General features: G+C 38.4%; 2 protein-coding genes across 4 annotated transcripts in view; one reads left to right on the top strand and one right to left on the bottom strand.

Annotated features, from left to right (window-relative positions):
* VTCN1 (V-set domain containing T cell activation inhibitor 1) overlaps nt 1-13666 on the top strand; it is a 56556-nt gene extending 42890 nt beyond the window's left edge. Inside the window, exons 3-6 of the mRNA XM_063104051.1 lie at nt 3558-3905; nt 6705-6983; nt 9856-10025; nt 12093-13666. Of these exons, the coding sequence (XP_062960121.1) occupies nt 3558-3905; nt 6705-6983; nt 9856-9980 (752 nt within the window). The 3' untranslated portion in view covers nt 9981-10025; nt 12093-13666. The remainder of the gene's footprint in view (nt 1-3557; nt 3906-6704; nt 6984-9855; nt 10026-12092) is intronic.
* TTF2 (transcription termination factor 2) overlaps nt 1-25011 on the bottom strand; it is a 106517-nt gene that overhangs the window by 5897 nt on the left and 75609 nt on the right. For 2 of the 3 annotated variants that reach the window (XM_063104046.1, XM_063104049.1), the window contains exon 23: nt 975-1061. In XM_063104046.1, coding sequence (XP_062960116.1) covers nt 975-1061 — 87 coding nt within the window. The remainder of the gene's footprint in view (nt 1-974; nt 1062-25011) is intronic. The other variant, XM_063104047.1, reaches the window with a different exon arrangement.

The raw sequence follows: 25011 nt of genomic DNA, 5'->3' as shown, positions 1-25011 counted from the left end.
TCTGATGAACTCTTAGAGGCCAATGAAATACTTAAAATCTGTACCTGTTTAACAGAATTCTCTGTCAATAGATAGCTGCCTCTAACCCATCTCCATAGGGCCAAGCCTTTGATGTAATAGGGCTGAAGAGTCTTATCAGGCCAGGCTGCACAACACTCCTTGAGCTAATATTTGTTTGCAAATTTGAATACAGACTCTTTTTTGTGAGAAGTAATATTTACATACTGTTGCTTGCAAATTAAATTTCATTTTATCACTCTTAACCATTACTTACTCATTTAATGAACAATTATTTATTGACTGCTTTCTGTGTGCAAAGCAATAGCTAAGACCTCACTCACTGGCTTTTATTCCTCCTCTTTATTTGACATGGGGTGGGGGAGAAGATTTAATCGACATTACACTCATCCCATCTGCCACGTTATTAATGCAACCTTAACTGACTGGAACCTGCAGCAGGTCCCTGGGGCATTCCACATCTGCCTACTTTTAATCATTAAGTTCTCTAGGAGATAGTTCAGCAGATTCCCTACCTGTAGGCTCAAGGCCCACACATTAAAATTAATTCAGTAACACAATTACCGAACTAAGATGTCATTACCATTTCATTCTCTCCATAAACTGTGCTAATCATGTATTTTTTCCGAAAAGTAATTTTTCATTTCCACTTTAATGGCACTTTATAAATGACAATCAAATTTAACCTTGCTCTAACATAGTTACATTTGCTCCATGATTTTACTGAGAATCTCTGTGTATTTTGTTGCCTCCTTTTTCACTGGCTCACATTTCCTCAAAATTTAGACGTGGTAATCCTGCCAAATGCTCCCTACTCCTACAATCATTTTGGATAGATTATCTCAAAAAATATTTGATTTCTGTTGATTTCCATTTATTCATTCATTTATTCATGCACTCAGCACATATTATATTTTTCTCTGTAGAAACATAGGACCAGGTATTATAGGACTTACAGATATGATGAAGACAGTTTCTGCCCTTGAAAAGCTTGTAAATTATTGCCAGAGACAGACCAGAGACCAAGTAGAGGGAGACAGCTGCTACAATAAAAGCAAAAGAAAGTGTTAAAGGGGGTTGAGGAGAAAATCTACAAATTCTATATTGGTAGATTAAAAGAAGTTTTCATGGAAGGGCTGCCATCTGAACAGACTTGAATATGAGTAGAATTTGGACAACTGGTGATAAAGGAGAGGAGGGAACTATAAACTGTAAATGCGAGATGAGCAGGGATGTGAAGGTGCCTGGTGTAATTGTGTAACCCATGCTAGCCTGGGAAGTTTTGGATGTAAGTCTGTCAAGTAAATAATTGAAAAGCAAACTGAATCTTTAAAGCAGTGTTGAAGAAAATGCCAAGGCAGGGGATGGGGGTGTGTTGCATTCATGTCACACAGCAAAAACTTCATAGTACTCTCTTTCATAACTTCTCTCTCAAATCTCCCAAATGAATGGCCATGCATGGCAGCTACCCCCAAAGTCTCTCTTCTCCCATGCTCTCAAGCCTCCAAAATATCCTCCCAACCCAGCCTATGCACATGTTTTTGTTTCCTCTGCCTCTTCTAGCTATAATTTTTCTTCCATCAGTATCTCTCTGTTCTTCCTCATGCAAATCCATCTAGCTTAGCTTCTCCAGTTCTGTCCCATTCATTACGCTCATCTACTATATAAAGGTCTAGGAGTCAATTAGACAATTCCAACTCCTGATGGGCTGGAAGAGGAGAAGGGCCAAGGATATACCTATGAGGTATATACCTAAGAGGTAAACACTATGTTTATGGTGTTTACCTCTTACACAAATCATACATGTTCTTTTTCAAGTGTATTTTTTATTGAAGGCAGAAAATCCAACAAATCATTTGATATAAATAGACAGAATGGACTATGAAAGGATATAGCGGTAGATTAGGCTGCAAAGATAACAATTAGAGCTAATATTTATGGAGTGTTAACTGTGTGCCAGGCAGCATTTGGCTTTGAAAGCCATGCTGGGAAATCTGAAATTCATTCCATAGCCTTTAGGAACCATGGAGATTAGTGATTAGAAAACAGACATGTTCAGATTATACTTTAAGAAAGCCCACCTATAAGATTAACACATGTAAAATAGATTAGATGGAGACAAAGATGAAAGACAAGGGTATCAATAAGTAAGCTGAAAAGTCCGGTTGACAAGTGCTTAGGACCCATCATGTTGAGCTTCTTTGGCTATACGGAAGAGAAGCTTGTGCAGGCCATTTTAACAGAAGGTGTTTGTTTAAAGGATATGCAGAGTTTGGGACAGGAAGTAGACCTGAACATCCTCAGGATCCAAGACAGCTCTGGGGATGGAGGACTGTCTCCATCTTTCTCTCTCATGGTCACTCCCTCACATTTCTTTGTGTCTGCTCCACTCTCCTCTTGGGCTCTGAGGCCTCCCTCTCCTTAGGTTCACATCCAGACTACAGAAGGAGCCTCTCAAGAAGATTCAGTTAACTTAACCGTCCCTACAGATGTCCTCAGTCAGCATCCTCCAGTGCACAAAGAACAGCTGGTTGATCCTTCCCTGACTGGGTGGGCTATAGGCTGGGCAAGTGGGGAAGAAGCAGTTGGACACAGATGTTACCATAATTAATACAGCCATGTGTCACATCATTAGGCAATTTCATCATTGTGCAAACATTATAGAATGCACTTATACACACCTAGATGGCATAGCCCACTACACATCTAGTCTATATGGTACAGCTATTATAATCTTATGGGACCACCATTGTATATGTGGTCCATCATTGACTGAAACATTGTTATGCGGTACATGATTGTGTTTATACCAGTGATATGTTTGGAGAAGAGGGGTGGCTTCTGTCTTAGACCAAAAATCAGCTGAATTAAGTACCATCCTTCATCATGCCATAGCTAGCACCTTAACCTTCACCAATTCACTTATCTTCTCTATGGCTTAGTTTCTTCATCATTCAAATAGAGATCAAAAATAACAGCACCTTAAAATTTAGCACTCTTCAGAATTACTAGCCACCTTTAGTTAACATGAGGTTTCACTTCTGTGCTACTTCTGGTTAACTAAGATTAACAATACCTTATATGTGTACTTACAGTTTGCAAATCAAGTTCACATCCATTTGATTTGATCCTCACAAGAACCCCTTAAGGTAGGTAAGACAGATATTGTTACCTCCATGTTTCTGAGATGCAGAGAGATTACATGACTTATTGAAGGTCACACAGCTATTAAGTGACAAAGCCAAGTCTTGAATTCTCATCTTCAAACCCCAAATTCAATGTGTTTTCGTCATGCTTTCTCTTTAAGGTTTGGGTTACTTGGTCTTATAAAAGCTATTGTGTATGGCAGATCTGCTGTAGATATCAAAGTTATTGTCTTTCTGCTCTTTCTATTCTAGTATTTTTTTTAAATGCCTCTTCTGCTTTTCTGTATTTCTAATTTATCATGGAAGACTCTGTCTGGCTTTTAGTAATGAAGGGTTTGGCTGTAGAAGTGCCAGGGCTTCCCTTGACATTGATCCTTGCTTCCTGAATTGCAGGGAGACACTCCATCACAGTCACTACTCTCACCTCAGCTGGGAACATTGGGGAGGATGGAATCCTGAGCTGCACTTTTGAACCTGACATCAAACTTTCTGATATCGTGATACAATGGCTAAAGGAAGGTGTTATGGGCTTGGTCCATGAGTTCAAAGAAGGCAAAGACAACCTGTCAGACCAGGATGAAATGTTCAGAGGCCGGACAGCAGTGTTTGCTGATCAAGTGATAGTTGGCAATGCCTCTCTGAGGCTGAAAAACGTGCGACTCACAGATGCTGGCACCTACAAATGTTACATCATCACTTCTAAAGGCAAGGGGAATGCTAACCTTGAGTATAAAACTGGAGGTGAGTTACTTTTGGAGAGAGGGAAAGAAAGCACCAAAAGATATTTGAGGATAAAGATCATGAGTTGCTAATGAAGTATCATGTTGTGCTCATGAATTAATAATATTAAACAAAAACTCCAAATTCTGCAAGCAGCCATCCTTGCCATTTTATGTCCAAGACCCACATCAACCCTATAAGTATCCAACTATAATATTAGGTCTTAAAATCTTTTGTTCTGAGTTCTTGCTACTTCTGACTTTTGGGGTGTATTCCCTAAAATATTTTGCAAAAAGAAATGTAGTCTCTTTTATGGTAGCCCCTGGTACTGCTACTAAGGAAAGCCTATAATCTGGCCTGGAATGTTTCTGTGCTAAGTAGGGCCAAGCCTGAGTCAAATCAATACCTCCAAAAACTCATTCAAGCAGAACCCGTTTTAGGAGAAGTTCGAAGGGAACTAACCAAAATAATATTGTACTATAAACTCATTAATCCTCTCCCCCCAGTGAAATCCACCCTTCCTTGCCAACCCAATTTAACATGTCCTCTTAATTTATGGACAAAGGACTCAGATACTGTGAAAAATATAAAGTTTGTCAAGTAAACAAAGACGATTGGCCCTCCTCCTGCAGAGTTCATAGTGTAGATCTTAGAGTTGAGGGTCAGTGCAGGGATAAGAAAAGTATGTAAATAGCTATAATAATTGGTAAAGTATATCACATGCTTTAAGAGAAATATAGTAATTCAGGGATTCAGAGGAAGAGAGAGATCACATTCAAATGCATAGGAGGGAAGGGTTAAAAAAGCCCTGATGGAGAATTTGGCAAGAGCCTTGGAGGATAGGCAGAAAGTATTGTAAGCCCTCCTAACCTAAAATAGTCTGCACGAGCCTTTCTTAAACACCTCATAACATGTGAATGGAATGATTCAATGCACAGATGTAGAATCAGACTTGGCCTGGGCAAGGCAATCTCTCTGAGCCTCAGTGTCTTCATCTTAAAATGGTAATTAATGGGGTCACGTCAAAGGGACTCTGGAGCCAACTGGAAGAGCTTCCAATGGCAAAGCTGGAACAATTTAAGCAACAAAATAAATAATATAGTATTGAATTATAATTCAAAGTATAAAATAAATACATGAGTCCATACTTATATAAATAAATGAGGGAGATGAAACAATCTTCCTTACAGATGAATTCCAAATAACTTATTGATCTCTCCCCTCTAGAAGATCGAGTTTAATACCCTCCCCACCCCACTCAGGGTGTGTTGGAGTTAGTGAAGTTCAGCTTCCAAAGAAACCTGGCAAACACTGCCTCAGCCAGGTGATCAAGGTTAGCATCGTCAGTGATAAGTCATATTGATAGTATGTCCCTTCTGATATGATGTGATGAGAAGGGACTTTTCCTCTTGTAGTCTTCCTCTCTAAAACTATAATCTCAGTTTAATCATGAGAAAAACATAAGACAGATTCCAATAGAGAGGCACCCTACAAAATACCTGAACAGTAATCCTCAAAACTGTCCAGGTCATGAAAACATGGAAAGACTGAGAAAATGTCATAAACTGGGAGAACCTAAGGAGACATGATGACTAAAAGCATTGTGGTATCCTGGATGGGACCCCAGAAAAGAAAAAGAACATCAGTGGAAAAACTGGTGAAATTCAAATAAAGTCTGGAGTTCAGTTAATAGTGATGTACCAATGATGGTTTCTCAGTTTTGAGAATATGTTAACATTAGAGAAAACTGCGTGAGAAGTACACAGGAACTCTCGGAACTATCTTTGCAACTTTGCTGCAAATCTAAAACTATTCCAGAATTAAAGTTTATTTTTCAAATGGTGATAACAATAGATATTCTTAGGATTGTTGTGAGGATCAAATGAAATAATGTCTGGAATACAGTGCTGGCACAGAATACACCCTCAGCAAGTGGTAGTTCATGGTCATATACACTTAGTTCCCCAAATCATCTCCCAGGAGCTTGTTCCCTGCCTGCTCTAAGCATGTGGGTCTTGTCTCCCCTGTGAGATGACAGGCTCATTAATGGCAGGGCAAGGGCTTTCCTTTTACCACTCACTCAGCACTAGCCCAGCCCTGGCAAAAGAAGATGCTAAATAAATTAATAAATTGTATCTTGTCATTTTAGCATAATAATAAGTCCAGGATTTAACATTTCCACAAGTGTCTCTCTGCCGAGATATAGGGGAAAGCTATATCCAATTTCAAAATGCAGTTACCTCTCCAGTGAGGAAAGTTATATTAGAAGAAAATAAATGCCTATTTCTTTTCCTGGATGCCAGGGCTGAACAGTCTCCACCCAAGCAAACTCTAAGTCCCCAGGATGAAGAGGCCTGTGTATGGAATTTCTGTGGGTGACAGATGAGTGCTGTTTGTTTGTTTCTTCTCCCTCTCCCTCCCCACCCTAACTTTATCCTCCAGGCAAAAAAATGCAAAAAATCCAAAAGGCTTCACAAGTCTGGGAAAATGCCCAATTTCCCAAAGGTGTAAGGTTTTTTATGATCACTGGAGTTCCTCTCACTTAGAGAAAATTATCTGTTGTGACAATAGTATATCTAGAACTTAGGTCCTTGAGGTTTCTGATGTTGACTAAAGGGTTATGATGTTTAGAAATACTATTAGCAAATCATTTTTTTGCATCTCGAATACAATGGGCCATATACACACAGCACCCTGGGGAAGTATTACATCATTTCAGTGGTAGAAATGACTGTGTTTTTAAGACCCGCTATTTCAAAGGCTATATTGTCTTATCTGTCTCACCTTGACATCTTCCCTTTTTGACCTTTGACTCTGTAGCCTTCAGCATGCCAGAGGTGAATGTGGACTATAATGCCAGTTCAGAGAGCTTGCGGTGTGAGGCTCCCCGATGGTTCCCCCAGCCCACAGTGGTCTGGGCATCCCAAGTAGACCAGGGAGCCAATTTCTCAGAAGTCTCCAATACCAGCTTTGAGCTGAACTCTGAAAATGTGACCATGAAGGTTGTCTCTGTGCTCTACAATGTCACGATCAACAACACATACTCCTGTATGATTGAAAACGACATTGCCAAAGCCACAGGGGATATTAAAGTGACAGGTGGGTTCCTCCATGCTTTTTGTATGGTTTATTGGGGAGAGAATAAAATCTAAATTAAAATTCAACTTCTCTAACAGATACATTATGTGCCAGGACACAAAAATCTCTAGAGTCCTCTTCACTGAGACTTTGATCACAATTCCAGTTGGGATTGCATTATGTAAGAGAAAACCTAACACAAAATGATATTTATGGCATATAGGTCAAAGACGGCAATTAGGCTTCATCTCATATGCCTTCTCCTTGACTGGTTGTCTGGATAGCAGTGTTCAGGATTCTGGGGCTCTGTCTAACTAAATAGGACTACTTTGGTCTAGCAGTAGGGAAGTGATGCTTATGTGACATCTTTGATGTATTTGGCTAGTATACTACATCCTAAGCCCCCCAAAACTGCTTTGGTTCTAGCCTGCCTCCTAGAAGGCTTTGAATCTGAAGATTAAAGGTCTGAATTCTGACTTAGTCTTATTCGGCTCTCATTATCCACTAATATTAGCCCAGAATTAGTCTGAAAGCTCTAGATTGAACTGGCCTCACAGCACACTAGTCTTTCTGCAGTGCTTTAGTGCATATAAAACCTAGAGTTGAGTTGGTGTCAAGAAAATGCATAGACTGAGTGATGACTTTTAAGACCATTCCTCTTGGGGCTAAATTGGATTCAGAAGGAGTATGAACTGCTGTCTGCCAAACCTAGTACTAGGCAGAAAATATCTTACACATTGTAAGTGTCCTATAAATGTTTTCTGAATTTAAAGAAATGTATCATATTCTTATCAGCTTATTTTTTATTTAAAATTATATATGAAAAAGTAACCTATGGAATGGGAGAAAATATACAAAAATCATGTACTAATAAGGGGTTAATATCCAGAATATATAAGGAACTTCTACAACTCAACGACAAAAAATTTGAATAACTCAATTTAAAAGTGGGCAAAGGATTTGAGTAGACATTTATCCAAAGAAGATATACAAATGGCCAGAAAGCACACAAAAAGATGCATAACATCACTAATCATCAGAGAAATGCAAACCAAAACTACAGTGAGATACCACCTCACACCCATTAGAATGTCTATTTTCGAAACAAACAAAAAATGACAAGTGTTGGTGAGAATGTGGAGAAATTGGAACACTCATGCACTGTTGGTAGGATTGTAAAATGGTGCACTATAGAAAACAGTATGGAAGGTCCTTAAAAAATTAAAATGGAACTACCGTATGATCTAGCAATCCCACTTCTGGATATATATCCAAAAGAATTCAAAGCAGATTCTTGAAGAGATATTTATTCACCCATGTTCATAATCTACAGGCTTTGGTGAGGCAAATGTGAAGGTCAAGAAAAATAACAAGTCAAAATGGGTTTGATATTTCTATACAGAATGCTTAGGAGGTTGGTAACACTACCAGCAAAAAAACAAAAACATAGAAGCAACATGTGTGGGGAGAAGATGAAGGTTTTAGAGATCTTTAGTTTAAAATGCCCAGGTTATACACAGGTAGAGATACCCAATGTTTAGCATATTACCCAGTACATGATAGGTTTTGGGGAGAATTCTACATACCTACTACACATATTTCTTTCCATGAGAAGGGATCCCCACCCATGCAAACATTTTAGACTCTCTCTCCCTCTCTCACTCTTCTCTGGAGGAGAAGGAATTAATTTATCTGATTGGTGAGAAGCTGGAAATCAGCAGCTCAGCTCCTTCTTTTTCTCTTTCTCTTTAACCAACTCTCAGGAGGTATATATTCTGGTCTGCTCCTCCAAGCCATCAATTTTTCAGGGGTAGAATCTGCCCTTGCAGGAGGAAGCCTCCCCCAATCTAGTTTTGCAGCTCACTTGCCTGCCTATAAAGCCTCATCCTTTATTATCAGATTTTTCAGCAAAAAAGGTGATATTTTGGTTTTCCGGTACCTTACTGTTTTTGTTCTTCTCTTTAATTAGTTCAGAGATAAGCTGGAGAAGAGGGTGTTATATACTCCTTTGAACCCCAACAGCAGGTGCTCAAAAATATTTACTGAATAATTGTTTTTAACTGACACATCTAATAACATCTGTAAATCCAGATGTGGAACTCAGGACAGAGTTCAAGCTAAGGAGATAGATTTGAAAATGATCAGCGTGGAAGTAATGCTTGTCAGGCTTGAGTGGGGTTACTATTATTTTTGTTTTTATAGTTAATACTTATTGAGTGCTTGCTATGTGCCAGGCATCTTTCTAAGTGCTTTACATGTTAAACCATTAATCTTAAGAACCCTATGAAGTAAGTTATTGTTACTTCAGCACCATTTTATAGATGAAGAAACTGGAGCATATATGTGTTGAGTAACTTGCCTAAACTCACACAGCTAGTAAATGACAGAGCAGAAATGAACTAAATGAGATTGGATTGTCTAGGGAGAAAATAGAGCAAAAGAAGAGTATTTCCATTTCTCCACTCCTACCTTTCTCTACTTCACAGTGAGAATAATACTTCCTTATCACTTTATACTGGTATAACAAAAGCTAATGACATGAACCTGCAAAAGTCACTGCCACCAGGGAAAATAAGTCTGAAACCAGGGACTAGCCATGGCTGTTTGTTTAGCCTATACTTTTTTGATAGCCAATAACAATCTCTTTATTGGTATAGTTTTTCATTTGGCTGAGTGCTCAATGGAGTGGCCCACAGATTGGAACTTCTTTTGAAAAAAGGGGAAAGCTCTGCTTTTAAGCCAGTAACTGAAAAGTGGAGAAAAGGAAACAAAATTGCCTGTATTAGGGACAACTTGTTCTGTTTTTCAGGTACTTTTCTTTGCTAACCAGTCATGGGAAGAAGACATCTAGCTTCTCCTATATGACCATGAACTTTTTTCTCTCCCTTTACAGACTCTGAGATCAAAAGGCGGAGTCACCTACAGCTACTGAACTCAAAGGCTACCCTGTGTGTCTCTTCTTTCTTTGCCATCAGCTGGGTACTCCTACCGCTCTCCCCTTACCTGATGCTAAAATAATGTGCCTTGGCCACACATGAACATGCAAAGTCATTGGTAAAACAGGTGAGATGAATCACAAATAGTGTGGGAGATTGTTTCTGTGTGTGCTTGTGTTCCTAACAAGAGTCAAGTAGCCCTCAGACGTAGAGAGAAACATTCAGTGATGCCAGAACAATGACACTATTTCCACTAGTATTGTGAAAGGTAATCATTTGTTAGTTTAACAAAGAGTATACACCTCATTGACAGTTTTATAGGAAAAACAACTCCGTACAATGAAAATATTTGTGTAATTCAAATACCTTTTTATTTACTGTCATCAATGAAGGCAAAAATATCTTACCGAAGAGCAAGAGGTGTTTAGTCCTGACTAGTTACCATGGATTTTACTGTTATTTATAAGGCATAATGATATGCACAAAACCACTCACCTCAGTGACCTCTCCCCCACCTCTCCAACAAGGTCCTGTTGACAGGAGAGTTGGCAGATGACTCACCAACTAGCCCTCCTGCTGAGACTTTTCACTTTCACTTCAGTCCTCTGGCTCCAATTATTATTTGGATATTTCCTTCTGAATATTCTTCTGCATATGAAATTTGTATAAAACCGAGTTCATGAAGTTCCCATCAACGCTCCCATATTACTCAGCGGCATCCCCACCAAGCCTCTACGCTAAAAACCTTAGACTCGTTCACGTCAATTTGTGTCCAAGCCCTACAATATTTTCCCCAGTGTTGTCTCTCAGACTGACCCTAATCCAGCTTTTATCACCTTACAACCAGGCTGGTTCTAAAACCTTGTACTTGTTCCTTCCTCTCGCTGCTTCAGGTGATAAGAAACAAGGTACCAGAATAAAAGCATTCAAACCACTGCATCACAGCATTCCTTTGCTCTGGGACTTAAAGTGACTCTGTAGATACTATCATATCAAAGTTATAGTCCTCAGCTGTGCAGTCACAGCCCTCTAACAGTTTGTCTGTCTAAGCTTCCTCCTTTTCAACTACCTACCACCTCTCTCTGGCCCTGCTTCCATTCTCACTGCGCCTTCCTGAAAATCTCCCTTTCTCTGTGGCAATGTATATCCACTACTTCCTTTATCCATTTCAGGAAAGTGCTTCCTAGCTTATAGCTCCTTTTCCTGAGGGTCCTTGTATTTCACATCCCCTTGGCGTGCATTGTATGATTTATATCTTATACTGTCTAAGACACACGTATTCCTTGTCTAGATTGTTAATTTCTCAAGGGCAGGCAAAGATCTGTTGATCTGCTTCTTTTTGTTCTTGCTCTTGTTCTATGAGCTCTTACTACAGGGCAGTGCACAAAGTAGATTTTTTAAGGAAAACTACCATTTCCCATCATTTCCAATCCTGCACAGTTGTCAGTGGAGGGAGATTTCCCTAAGGAAACCATCCCTTGGGGATCTCACTAGTAAAAGAAACAACCATTTCTTCTCTCCTTGATTCCCCACAACATTATAAATGAGTTTTTAATAACCTGCAACTAGATAATATAACCTATAATGTACAGCTTATTTATCTTTCCCTTGTGTTCCCTTAGAGCAGTAGTTTGCAACCTTTTTTCTAAAAGAAAAAAAGCCATGACAAACATAATAGATGTTGCTCACATGCAGTACACATAGGGTTATACACTGTTACCCAGTTAGCTGAAGCTTCTTCACCTTTTTCTCCCTAGTACCATAGAAGAATAACCTTAAATCAAATAGACTTTTAAAAGTGAATGAAGAGTTGTTATTTGAGACACACGTTATAACTGATCATGAGGCACACTCAGGGGTTACGTACACTCCCTGGTTGGTAACTGAGGCAGAAACCATCTTTCCACTTCTAACCAGGATCTTGCCCATACTTTTTCTCAGTTCTTGTTTGCTCTAAGGACTTGTCCCTTCCCTGAGACTATCACTGGGATGATTCCCCTTTAAGGAGAAATTCAAGCCATCTCCCTTCCCCCAGCAATCCATGGGACCATGTGGCCTCAATAGAACATCAAAGTACAGAAAAATAAGCCCATTTCTAAACAAGAGATACTCACATAGTGACAGGGAGACTCTCCATTCTCAATAAATGTTTGCTGAAATTGCTGTAATGGTATCTTATTGCCATTATTTTCAGAATCCCAGGAATCTACAGAACTATTTCACCACAAGATATGACCTAGTTTCGTATTTCTGGGGGGAAACGAATTCATGTCTAGAGGTATGGAGTGAACAAACAAGAACAAGAAACAGAAAGAAGCCAAAAGCAACTCACAGAAGACTCCATATGGATAAGATAATCTATCTTCAAAGACATATATTAAAAGTTTAGAAAAATACTTCATCCGAAATAGAGAAGAATGTCAGGACTGCTAAGTGAAGTGCATGTGGAGACAAGTGCATGCCCATATCCCAGGGACCTCCCCTTACCCATCACCTCCTGGGGAGCTAAATACTTGTTATATGTGCTGTAATGTTCATCTGAGGAAGTTTCTGAGAAGTTACTATTAAAATATATCCATGTCTTATATTCCACAAATTAAACTATAGCATATGCTGTAAGAACCTGCTAATCAGCTGCCACTTCACAACTCTGAGGTAGCTACATCTTAGTGATGGGTCAAATGATTCACTTTTCATTATGACGCTTCCAAAAGTGTCTTGGCTTCTCCTCCCACCCGACGAATGCCAAAGACATGTGAAAAATCATAATTTTAGTGTAAACAAAGTAATTGGGTTTTTCTAAATAATCTGAGTATGTTCTTTTTTGAAGAAACAAATGCCATTTTACTTCTCAGACGATGTTCATCCATGAGTGGTCCAGGGAAGGACCTCTCGCCTTGGTTATGTGGTATTATGTCCTCACAAGTTTTGAGGCTTCTTTCTACCCTGCGTAAAAAGCTATAACCTCAGCTTTTAATAGCATCTTAAGCAATGGGACTCAACTGGGGTGATTTTGTGCCCCCACCCCACCCCAGGTGACATTTGGCAATATCTGAAGACAGTTTTGTCACAACTGGGGGAGGGGGGCGGTGCTCCTGGCATTTAGGGGTAGAGCCCAGGGATGCTGCTCAACGTCCTACAATGTACGGGACATCTCTCCACAGCAAAGAATTATCAAGCCCCAAATGTCAATCGTGCCAAGGTTAAAAACCCTGATTTAGAGTAGAAAAGGATCTAGAAAAGAGGGGAGCAAACAAATCTGTTTGCTTCCTAAAAATAGACATTGGCTCTGTCTGTTTGGCTGCTGCCTCAGCACAGAGAGCCAGGAATCTGTGTCAGGCAACCAGGATAACATCTTTCAGCAAACAGAGTTGATGAGGCCTATGGCAAATTCCTGATGGGATTATCTTCAGCTTGCTGAGCTTCTAAATTCCTACCCCTTCATTCTACTCTACAAACCAGGTTCTGTAAGAGTGGTGCCTCAATTCCATCTCAAGTCCTCTCATTCTGAATTTAGATCTCAGGACCCTGCCTGGCCAAAATTCAAATTAAGATAACAAACCTGAATCTTCCTTGAAACACACAGAGACTTTTGAAAGCAGGAGCCCTTTGAAATGAGACCTTGAGGAATGAAGTTTGATGAAAAAGAATGGTTTGTTTCCAGCTCCCTTCCCACACTTTCATGTGCTGACCACTGCCTCCCTGGTTCTTTGGACCCATCATGACTGTATTGCATTTTGTTATAGAAAACTTGATTTTAGAGTTCTGACCATTCAAGAGAATGATTAAACATACATTTCCTACACTATTGTCTGCCTGGTTTGCTAAAGAAAGTGGATGGGAAGATGGATTAAAAAGCCATGAGTAGGTTCTAAAGATTAGTACCTAGCATACAACAGGCCTTCAATAAATGTTTGTTGAATGAATGGGTAGAACAATGAGAGAGAATGATGGGAGCCTGTGAGTATGGGCTGGGTGGCTGGGTCTGGTTTCTTAAAGAAATTCTACTAGGCTTATACCAGCCTCGTATGTCTCTATCTGGGAAAGTAGTGGTGACAATGGGCTTGAGGCAGGTGAATGTTGCAGAATACATATAGGTGGACAAACTTATTGCTCTACAGGCAAAAAATCTGATTTTTATTACTGAGAATTACCAAATTCTCAAATTTTAGGGCTGAAAGAAACTCAAAATCATATTTTCTATTCCTTTTTTCTTTTTAGATAAAGACCCAGAGGTCCAGTGTGAAGTGTGGGTAACTGGCTGCCCTTAGGTTATATAACTTTTTAAAAGCCCCACTGGTAGTTAGTTGGTGGAGGGATACAATCTATAGAAAATTTAATTGCTGAAGGGCAGATTTCCAGGGGACTTTTAGAACACCTCTGCCCTGCTGCATTCCCAGCTTGGTTTCAATAGGCCTTTTGCAAGAGACCAATGCTGTACCAAACTCAGACAGCAAACTGTGAAAACATAAACACTCCAAGCCCAGGTTAATTCTTTGGCCTTGTCCATGAGCACATAGTAGATGCATTAGATAACAGATGTGTCATATCAGCTCAACTGTAAGGACCAGAATATGAAGTAAACCACAAGCATCTAGAGATGCTCAAACCTAGATGCCAAAGGCAAAAACATTTCAGAAATATTAACACATCTGAGAGGACAAAGTCAAACTTCAAGATCAGGTATGGGTTACCAGCTATACCCAGGTTGTATGATGACTTGTTTTAAGTGCACAATGACCTCAACCTGTGCATTATCAAATGGGGGAGAGGTGTGTGCAGGGGGTCATTATTACACAGTAAGTCTTCTGCCCTATGGAATATGTAGTGTGCTTTGGTTCTGTTGATGAAACTTGTAATTCCCAGTCTCCCTCCAGCTGGTGAAGGCTCCACATATCCACCTAGTCACTCTAATGCAGACTGTCTTACTATGTGCCTGATCTGCTTGATCCTTCTAACCTTGGCTTATTTCCTCTTTCACATAAATCATTCTTAGGAGTTTCAACATGGAAGTCATCAGTGAAAATAAACAAAGTCACAGAAATAGACTCTTAGCTATGCTCTCTCCTATCTTTGTTTAAATTTTACCCACCCTCAAGGTCCAGCAAAAATTCTTCTTTCTCTATGAAGCTATCTGAGTGATTCAATGCACTGCAATCTTACTCTCTTCTTTATACATGCAATTTAGCACAAAAATCACAAACCGCTTTACTTTTCCATTGCTGTGCACTCAGATTCTCTTGAAGATGATGACAAAATAAGGGTGGAGACCCAGGCAGCCCTTGGAATTTTGCTCTATGAAAGAAGGTCTAGTAGATATCCCCAGGAATGCTTGTTTACTGATAGTGTCCGCTAAGCCAAAGAAGTTAAGTTGCAGCCTGGAAAGGGAGGTCTTAATTGTAATTCAGGAACTCCTACCTACTGAAAGGCATGGGTCCCTCAGATGATGATATTGCCTGACTCTTCTCAAAGTCATAACTTTGACCTTCAGCTTCATCATATCTCTTCAGTTCGAATCTCATAGCCTGGCCTAAGAGGTATCCTTAGTATTTTCAATTATAAGGTCCCTTACCCAAATATCTAAACATTACTTCAAATAAGAAATTTATGGGCACTTTGGCCCTATATGCTTTCCTTAGAACAAACGAAAAGTGATGCTCAATTAATCTAGCCTATGAGCCGTTCATGCCAGATGACACCATTTCCTTTCTCCTAATTTTCTATATTTTCAGTTACAAACTTTATAACTATTCATGTATCATTATAGGAAGAACTATTTAGGTTTTGACAGATAAAATTCTAAGATTTTATGGTACTTAATATGACTTAGATGAGATGGTTCAGGTATCCAAATATGACTCAAGTGTTAGGTCCAGGTCTTATATTTAGGGTAGGTAAAACTGAACATGCAACAGGGTTACAACATAAGATAGCAGTTTCTAGTGAGAGGAAGCAGGTGCCCCCAGAAACAGCCAAATCACAGCCTGCTAAGTGAGACTCTATGAGAAAAATGACAATTGTTTTCAGTTTGTCCCACCTTCCCTTTTATCCGTTTTTTTCCCCATGTGATCCAATCAGTCCTCCCCTAGGATCTGTATACTCTCCATCTTCCCACTATTCTTTTCATCAAAACTCCCCCAGACCCCCAAAACGCTCCCTCAGAATCTAGCTACACATGAGAAGGTAGTTTATCAACTACCATTTCCATTTGCTTAATGGATTGCCCTCCCATGGAGGCAAATCCTTACTTCATTGAGATTAAGCTTTAAGAATGAAAGATAAGGTATCATAGAAATATCAAACTAGTGAGAGATACCTAGGGTATCACAGTGAAGACTAATGATTTTCATTGAGGAGGTGGGGGGGTGTGCTTTTTAACAACACAGACATTACCACCTCAATATCCCACTGATGGAGTTAAGACTCACTGTGTAACCTGAGACATATCCGAAGAGAATATGTTACCTATACAAACATGAAACTATTGTGGATGTCTGAGGTCCACTTTTGCAAATAACCATCTTTACAGAAGGAAAGCAAATTGAGTGCTTCCCACATGTCATACCATACTAGGTATTTCTCTCATTCACTCATGCTAAATATTGTTTCGACCCTAGCACAGTCACCATCAACATTTTACAGAGGAGAAGACAGGTCCTGAGAGGGTAAGTAATTCACCCAGGATCACACAGCCAACAGGTTAACCAGGATTCAAACCCAAATCCATCATGGCAGCCCATACTATTTCTGAAAGTACAGCATGAGTGAAAGCTCTATATAAGGTTTAAAGCATTATGTAAATATTGGCCATCATGTTATTATTTGTATTAAAATATGAGGATTCATTGGGAGTTTTCAGCCTCTTTGCTCAAGAAGCTCTTCAGTCAACCTGTCAGGAGGACTGCTCCTCCTCCTGGAGGGGACTGCAATGATTTCCTCAATTATGTTCAGGCCTTCCCAACTAACAAAGGGGCTGGCAGTGAAATTGCAGCCTCCTCCTACCCTGCTCTAAGGACACCACTTGTGCTCCCAACAGTTCCTAGAGAACTAGCTCCAAGACTTCAGGAGATGTTTGTAATCTGCTGAGGTGGGAGTTTTTAAGAGCTGAAACAAAATGTTTCCTGAGACCAGCATTTATACTAGTGGTTTGGCATCAAGTATACTTGGAAAGAACAGATTTAATTATTATAAAATCCTCCTTGAATCTACTAATGGTGAGAACTAGATCACATATGGTCCTATCCAAATTGCCATGACCAACCACGCTGCTTTTATGTAGTCAAATCCATCAATTTTTTTCTATTTTGGTTTCTTCCTTTTTTTTTTTTTTTTGGTTTCTTCCTTTACTACTTACATTTATATATATTTAGACTTGCTTTCTGCACCCCTAGATTATATTAAAGAATTAAGCTATACATTTTAATACTTCTGTGTTTCATTGTTAACATTTAAGCCTTTAATCCATCCAAAATTAATTTTTGGTATATTCTGTGAGGTAAGAGAGTTAACTATTGTTTTTTCAAGTAATTCCCCAATACTATTGTTAATTAATTCATCCCTATCCCCACCCACTTTTTAAAATATTTTATTTTATCTTCTTATATATATTTGTATCTGTTTCTGAACCTTTGATAAATTTTGAGACCTATAGTTTTAACCAGCATAAATAGGAAAAAATAAGTTACATGCAAATATATTCATCCAACTATTCCCTGGAGATGGGTAAGAGACCAAAATAGAGGAAAAAATTAGAAATTAGTGAATGAGCAGAAAGAAGTTATCAGTTAAATAAATAAACCCCGGTAAAAATTTTTCCTAGGGTAAATTAGGGTATTACCATTCTCCTTTAATATAATGAACAAGAAGTAAACATAGCTAAACACAATCTGGATAAAGATACACGTGTTGGGAAAATGCTTGGCTTCATTAAATTCCTCTTCTCACCTCACCTATTTATGAGCCAGAGTATTATACTTACCTACTTTCAGGGTCAGATTTCCTTCTGTGGGTAAAATTTATATTGGGAGTCCCTGTCTAAATAGTACCTGCCTCATTTGGTAATGTGACAACTAAATGAGAAAATTCATAAAAATAATAGCCTGGCTGTATTAGTTTGCTAGAGCTGCCATAACAAAATACCACAGACTGGGTGGCTTAAACAAGAGAAATGTATTTTCTCAGATCTAGAGGCTGGAAGTCCAAGATCAAGGTGTCAGCCGGTCTGGTTTCTTTTGAGGTCTCTCTCTTTTGAAGACAGCTGCCTTCTCACTGTTTTCTCACATGGCCTTCTCTATGTGTGTGTGCATCTCTGGTGTCTCTCCCTCTTCTGAGGACACCAGTCATACTGGATTAGGGCCCACCCATATGGCTTTCTTTAACCCTAATTACCTCTCTAAAGGCCCTATTTCCAAATACAGTCACATTCTGAGGTGTACTGAGGGTTAGGAATTCAACACGTAAATTGGGGGGTGGGGAGCAACTCAGTCCATAACACTGGCTTACATGAAGGAACTAATAAAAATTAGCTATTATTATGTACATGTGTTGAGCAGGGCAAATGAATATCAAGGAACCATAACAGGAAAAATATGAACAACTTTGGTTTTTTCCTCCATTTAACCAAGAATAGATATTTAATGTTTGAGCAGTTGGGACTCAACAGAAAGCCTTGTCCAAATAGCTACCTATTCAAACCAGGTCAGAGGACACTTGAAGACTAGAGCACAATGAATGGCTCAGCAGGTGAATGCTGTTAAGGGAACTGAATTGGCTAATGGCCTCCACAAACCACAGGTTACTATTTTAAATGTTACAAAATACCATAGAGCATGAAAAATAAAACCAGTGTGAGGCCAATCTTCAAAGGAGAATTGAGTGATGGGGGGCAGTTTGGCTCCATGTGACTAAACTAAATTGCCAAGTACTAGGGCTGTCTTTGGACTAGAGGTAGATTACAATCTTTTCTATCCTGGGGCTCTCAGGAACAAAAAAAAAACAATATTTTTTGGTTTTTTTCTTTCCTTCTCACTAAAAGCCTTAACTTTTTGCAGTCCTTGAAAACCAAAAACACTCGTGTGCTGGTCAAAGTCATGCAAAAGGGACACAGATACACTTACCTCTACTGCTACATAGAGTAAATATAATGGAGGGATTATTTGAGGAAATATCTACAATCAGATTTGAAGGAAAAAGAGCAATCCTCTGGGCTCCTGCTATAGTGTTTAGGTCTTGAATAGCTGCACTGGCCTCATCAGGGCCAAGCATTCCAGAAGATAGCGGTTTATTACAGTAGAGAATGACACTTCCCCACAGCACTGCTCTATATTTGTAGGAAAAGAAGAGTAGACAACCACAGTGCTATGGAATGCCCCAATTGAGGAAATGGTCTTGAAAGGGGATCCCCCAAAAGATCAGGAGCTGGTATTAGGTTGTTCTTCTGCCAAGGACTTCCAAGGCCTTTTAGATGTATATCTGCTCCGTCAAGGAAAACGAATAATCAGACCTCCCTACCAGCCATAGTAGGAAGGGTCAGGCAATCCTCACTACACATAAATATCACTGGACCATTGGTCAGTTGAAATGGCAGTAGAAAGGGTGACTAAACTCTCTTCAATAGCTCTCATATAGGTGTGGTCATACATGCAAAGTGAGCCAGCTCTCTGCCAGATGTGGGAAAAGGAGGCTTATAGGACTCTGCTCAGATTTGCATTAGCACTCAAGTGAACAATTGCCCCAGCATCTCAACTAGTCTTCCTGCCTCCAGTTTAATTTTGACTTTTGATTTGAGATCCAAGTACTATACCTTTGAGGCATGGTCGGGATACAAGCAATTTGCTTCAGAAGGGGAAAAGCAAACATTCATTAGACCTGGTTCAAAACAGAAGAGTGATGAAGTTGAGAAATGGCAAAAAAAAAAAATGTCTTTCCCAGTCAGTGTGGCATGGTGCTATGGTTTGATCCAATGTTCTTGAGAGGAGATGCAAAGGAGATGTTCTTGATGGGAGGTGAGAAGACAGGAAAAATGCCTACTCGACTAGTGAGTTAAATAAGCCAAGAATCTATTAGGACTCAAAATAGGTGATTCTCAGCTTTCTTTAATTAATGTACAAAAGAACTTGGGTATGTACATACACTAAACATTATTGACAATTTTCGATTTGTACAGAAAAAAATTACTCCTAAGTTCACCTCCCTAGTAATGATTACCATGTCCATGCTGCTCTGATCTTTATCCATTTGCACACATATTTTATACAGCTGCAGTCATAGCCTTTGTCTTGAGTAAATATATAGAATTATGTACCTAAAGATTTGCTAAGTTAGAAAAACAGTTGACTTTACCTAATCCCATGCATTTCACTTGAGGAATTTTCAACTTGGAGTACATCATTCATTAGACAGTAGTTCCTGCTGGTGAAGAATGAAGTTGCAGCCTGGGTTGAACCTACACAATTTTATACGAAAGGAAAGGTGTGGAGCTGTAGATTTAAAATTGGAGAAGCCTAGGGACCACCAGTTAGATCAGTTGGTTAGAGCGCCACTTTGTAACACCAATGTCAAGGGTTCAGATCCCTGTACAAGCCAGCTACCAAAAAACAAACAAAAAAATTAAAATTGGTGAACCCTAGATATGAGGAGAATACCAAAAGTCTAGAAAACAGAAAAGAAAATCTCTAATTTTCATAGCAAATTCTGGCTTATATTTATGTCATCCTTAATATGGGACTAATAATCCCTACTTCACAGGGCTTATTCTAAGGAATAAATGATGTAAAATTGCATTGTAAACTTAAAACAAACAAAAAACATAATATGAATGTAAGGAAAAACTGTTAGTATCACTCATCACTCATGAGTCTGTATCGCTCGCTAAACTCCAAACTCCTGAAAAAAATTCCCTTACGTAATATCTTTCTACCCCCCCCCCACTTTACCCTACACCCCTCTCCACCCACCCCCCACCTGTCCTGCAAAGTGTTATAAAATAAAGGTAGAAACAGAGCTAGCTCTGTTGGAACTTAGAGAGAGAATTAATTTTTCCTGGGATTGTCAGGGATATTTCATGAAGAGTTTTACAGGGGTAATAACGGGGATTTAGGAGCTATTTTTAATATTTTATAAAAGTCTAATCTGCAATTATTTTGTTATTAGCAATAAAGCTTTACAAGTCAAATAAAATATCAAGGTTTTCTTTTGTTTTTTCTCTTTTTTTTTTCTTTGTTTCTTCCTTTTGAATAGAGTTATGTAAAACAACTATGCATCTCATAGAAAAGTTAATTATTGCTTTATTTAATAAATATTGCAAGAGGTCCTGTGGTAGCTGCAGAAGACGAAGAGATGGATAAAATAAGTCATAATCCTTGCCTTTAAGGAACTCACAGTCTAGTGAAGACAGACAAGTTTAATATGCAATTATAATACTGTATGACAAGAGCAATAATAAGGACAATTACAATAAAGGGAATATATGTGGGAGTTTAACATAGACTTGAGTGGATTTGGATGGCCATGGAAGGCTTCCTGGAGAATGTGAAACTTAAAAAGCGTTATCCAAGCAACGGCTGTGTGTGAAGAAAGAAAGGGGAGGCCAGACTATATGTTCCATGCAGAGGGAGCAATATATGAAAAAGTTTTGAGGTAAGAGAAAACACGTTACCAAGAAATTGTGGTTCAGTAGGGCCTCAGTGTAGAACTGGAGTACAGGGGTGGGTAGAGATAGAGTGTGGAGAAGGATGGCATTTTACCCTAACGTCTATTTTGAAAATTCTCACACCTAGGAAACATTTGAAAAAATAGCACAATAAACATCTATATACTCTTCACCTAGATAACACACACACACACAGAATGAATTTGGCAAAATGTTAATAACTGGTGATCAATTGGTGGTAGAGATTTCTAACACTCCTCAGATGCTCACTCTTCCCCAACCTGTAAATGTAAATCTTTCTATATATTTCCTCATTTTATACTCCTCTCCCTCCTTAGAAAACTCTGGAGATTAACTGATCATTAAAAAGTTCCATTGTTACGTGCACAGTTTAGAAATACCTAGTGCAGATAAACCCGTGTTTGTCAACCTTTTGTGATCAATACCCTAAGGAACATTTTCAGACTTTTTTTTTCCTAATAACCTCTCTCAGGAAACTTTAATCTATAGATATACTATATATCTGGTTTTGAACTATATATATTTATCTATGCTTTATACAATGAATGAGTAAGATTTTTTTTCACACCCCAAGAACCAATTTTTGCCCACTTAGGGGTGATATTGTTCCCATTGACAATATATGAGATAGACAGGTCTAACACAAAAGAGGAATAAGTCAGACTACAATAAAATGAATTCTTATTCCAATTAGTTTTTAGAAACAATATTAACATATTAATCACTTACACAAATGTAAAGTAAAATAAATTCTGTTTTCTAACAAAAAAAGTTAATACTCTGTTTTATCTCTTTTAAGAAAAAACTTTCTTGTTTTAAGAAAACCACTTGTATTAGTCCATTTCTGTTGCTTATAACAGAATATGTAAAACTGGGTAATTTATAAGGAAATGAAATTTATTCTTTACAGTTTTAGAGGCTGGGAGGTCCGTGATCCAGGGGGTACATCTGGTGATAGGGACAGTAGAAGGAACAAACCGGGGCAGGCAAGCCCTAGAGAGGAACACCTTTCACAGGAGGCAACAAAAAGTAGGCAGGTGTTGGAATGGAAAGTTTGTATTGAAGATAAACTCTCCTGATAACACTGTTTTGCCACGGTCTAGAGTAGAGATGTCCAATAGAAATTTATTGTGAGCAACTCATATAATTTTATTCTAGAAGCCACATTAAAAAGCTCAGTTGGTTAGAGCACAGTATTGTAACACCAAGGTCAAGGGTTTGGATTCTGTACTGCCAGCTGGCAAAAAAAAAGGGGTGGCGGGGCTGGGGGGAGGAAATAATTTTAATAATAGATTTTTATTAAAATATTATCACTTCGGATAAATAAACTGTAGTACATTCACACAATCAAATTTTATTCAGTGCTAAAAAGAAATGAGCTATCAAGCCATGAAATGATATGGAGAAAACATAATTGCATATTACTAAGTAAAAGAAGGCAATCTGAAAAGACTACATACTGTACAATTCCAACTATATGACATGCTGGAAAATGTAAAACCATAGAGAGAGTAAAAGGATGAGTAGTTGCTAGGGGCTTGAGGAGAGGAAGAGGTGAGTAGGTGGAGCACAGGGGATATTTAAGGCAACGAAACTATTTTGTATACTATAATGGTTAATACATGTCATACATTTGCCAAAACCCCTAGAATATACAACACCAAGAGTGAACTCTAATGTGCTTCTGCTCAACTTTGCTGTGAACCTAAAACTGCTCTAAAAAACAGTCTATATTTAAAAATTATGAAAATATGTATGTATTATCACTTCAACATGCAATTAATATAAAACATTATTAATGAAATATTTTACATTTTTTTCATAATAAATCTTCAAAAACCAGTGTGCATTTTACACTTACAACATTATCTTAATTTGGACTAACCACATTTCCAGTGCTTAAAAGCCACATGTGGCTTTAAGCCACCAGTGTCTCCCATGTTGGACACCACAGGTTAGTGCAGTGGCCAGAAGAAGGCGGCTTGGGAAGAATTTTACCCACCCTCTATTCTTTCTACCTCACAACTTCTGTCAGAGTTGCTCCAAGCCATGCTGGATACATATATTAGGAAAAAGTGCTTTTGCTTTGTAAAGGCAGCTTCCAAACAAGCCTCTGAACCTTTTTTCCACTCAGATTGCTGCCTCTCAGCTCCTTGAATACAGATATTTAGGAACATCATCTCTGTACCCCAGTCCAGAAAGCTGGACAGTTCCACTCCAAAGATTTCCTTAATGAGATTCTTTCTAAAAGAGGGGCATAGAACACTGAGGAATAGAAGGTCTTCATCACACCAGAATTTCCTGAAAACACCACCTACCCCTTATTAATAACAGGAGAAAGAGCTGTCAGGTCCTGTACACTATTAGAAAAAAAAAAAGTATTAAACTGCAGTACAGATTTAAATGCGACCTAGAAAATAGGTACTTAAAAAAAAAAAAGTAGCTATCAATATAGAAATAAATAACTAGGCTTTGCCTCAGTTGATGGGGATTATTTATATTTCCTGGCAACTAGGAACATTATTTATATTTCCTAGCAACATTCCTGGAATAATGTATGGACTTCTCTATATGCCATGATATATTATAATCTACTCATGCTCTAAATGCTATTACCAAGATGTGAGTGTACTTTAGTTCAGAAAAGTTAGCTGTCATTTGAATTAGAAAAGGCACTACATTAAATCACAGTCTGCCCTTTTACCTTCATCATTTTTAGGCTTTATCACTCAGAGAAGTGAGGGGGAAAAGGCATTTGCTTACCATTTTCAACAGCTCCTCCAAAAGAAAGGAAAGGAAAAAATAGAAAGTGGACTGACTATAAAATAAAAAGAGATGTAGGCTCACAGAATCCTACAAAGAAAACTGCATGAGATAAAAAGGAATGCATACATATTAGTTTTATTTAGAGTCACAAAAATCATTATTAAATGCCTACCTCCCACCTGAGTCCTCTTTGAAATGAAGAAATTTTCAAAATTAAATAAAATAGGTCTTTAACTATATATGAAATCTTTTACTTTTATTTTTTTTTAAAGATGACTGGTAAGGGAATCTTAACCCTTGACTTGGTGTTATCAGCACCACACTCTCCCAAGTGAGCCATAGGCCGGCCCTGAAATCTTTTAAATTTCACTGAAAATTCAAAATATTTTCCATATTTACATTTAAACATTTACAAATAAGTATCTTCATATATCTTAATATAATAAAATAACATGATATCTTGGATTTACTTTAAAATACTCCAGCAAAGAAAAAAATAAGAATAAAAGTAAAAGTTGGGAAAGTATATTAAACAGGAATAACAATGCTGTTAACCGGTATTGCTGAGTGATGGGCACTTAGTGGTTCATCATACTTTTCCCTACTCTTGTATATATCATATATCTAAAGTTTCCTAAATAAAAAAATACATGGGTATTTTTAACGACAAAAACAT

This window comes from Cynocephalus volans, chromosome 8 (assembly GCF_027409185.1).
Source record: "Cynocephalus volans isolate mCynVol1 chromosome 8, mCynVol1.pri, whole genome shotgun sequence".
Classification (NCBI taxonomy): Eukaryota; Metazoa; Chordata; class Mammalia; order Dermoptera; family Cynocephalidae; genus Cynocephalus; species Cynocephalus volans.
Note: the sequence above shows the minus strand (reverse complement) of the source record. Positions and strands in the feature narration are given on the sequence as shown.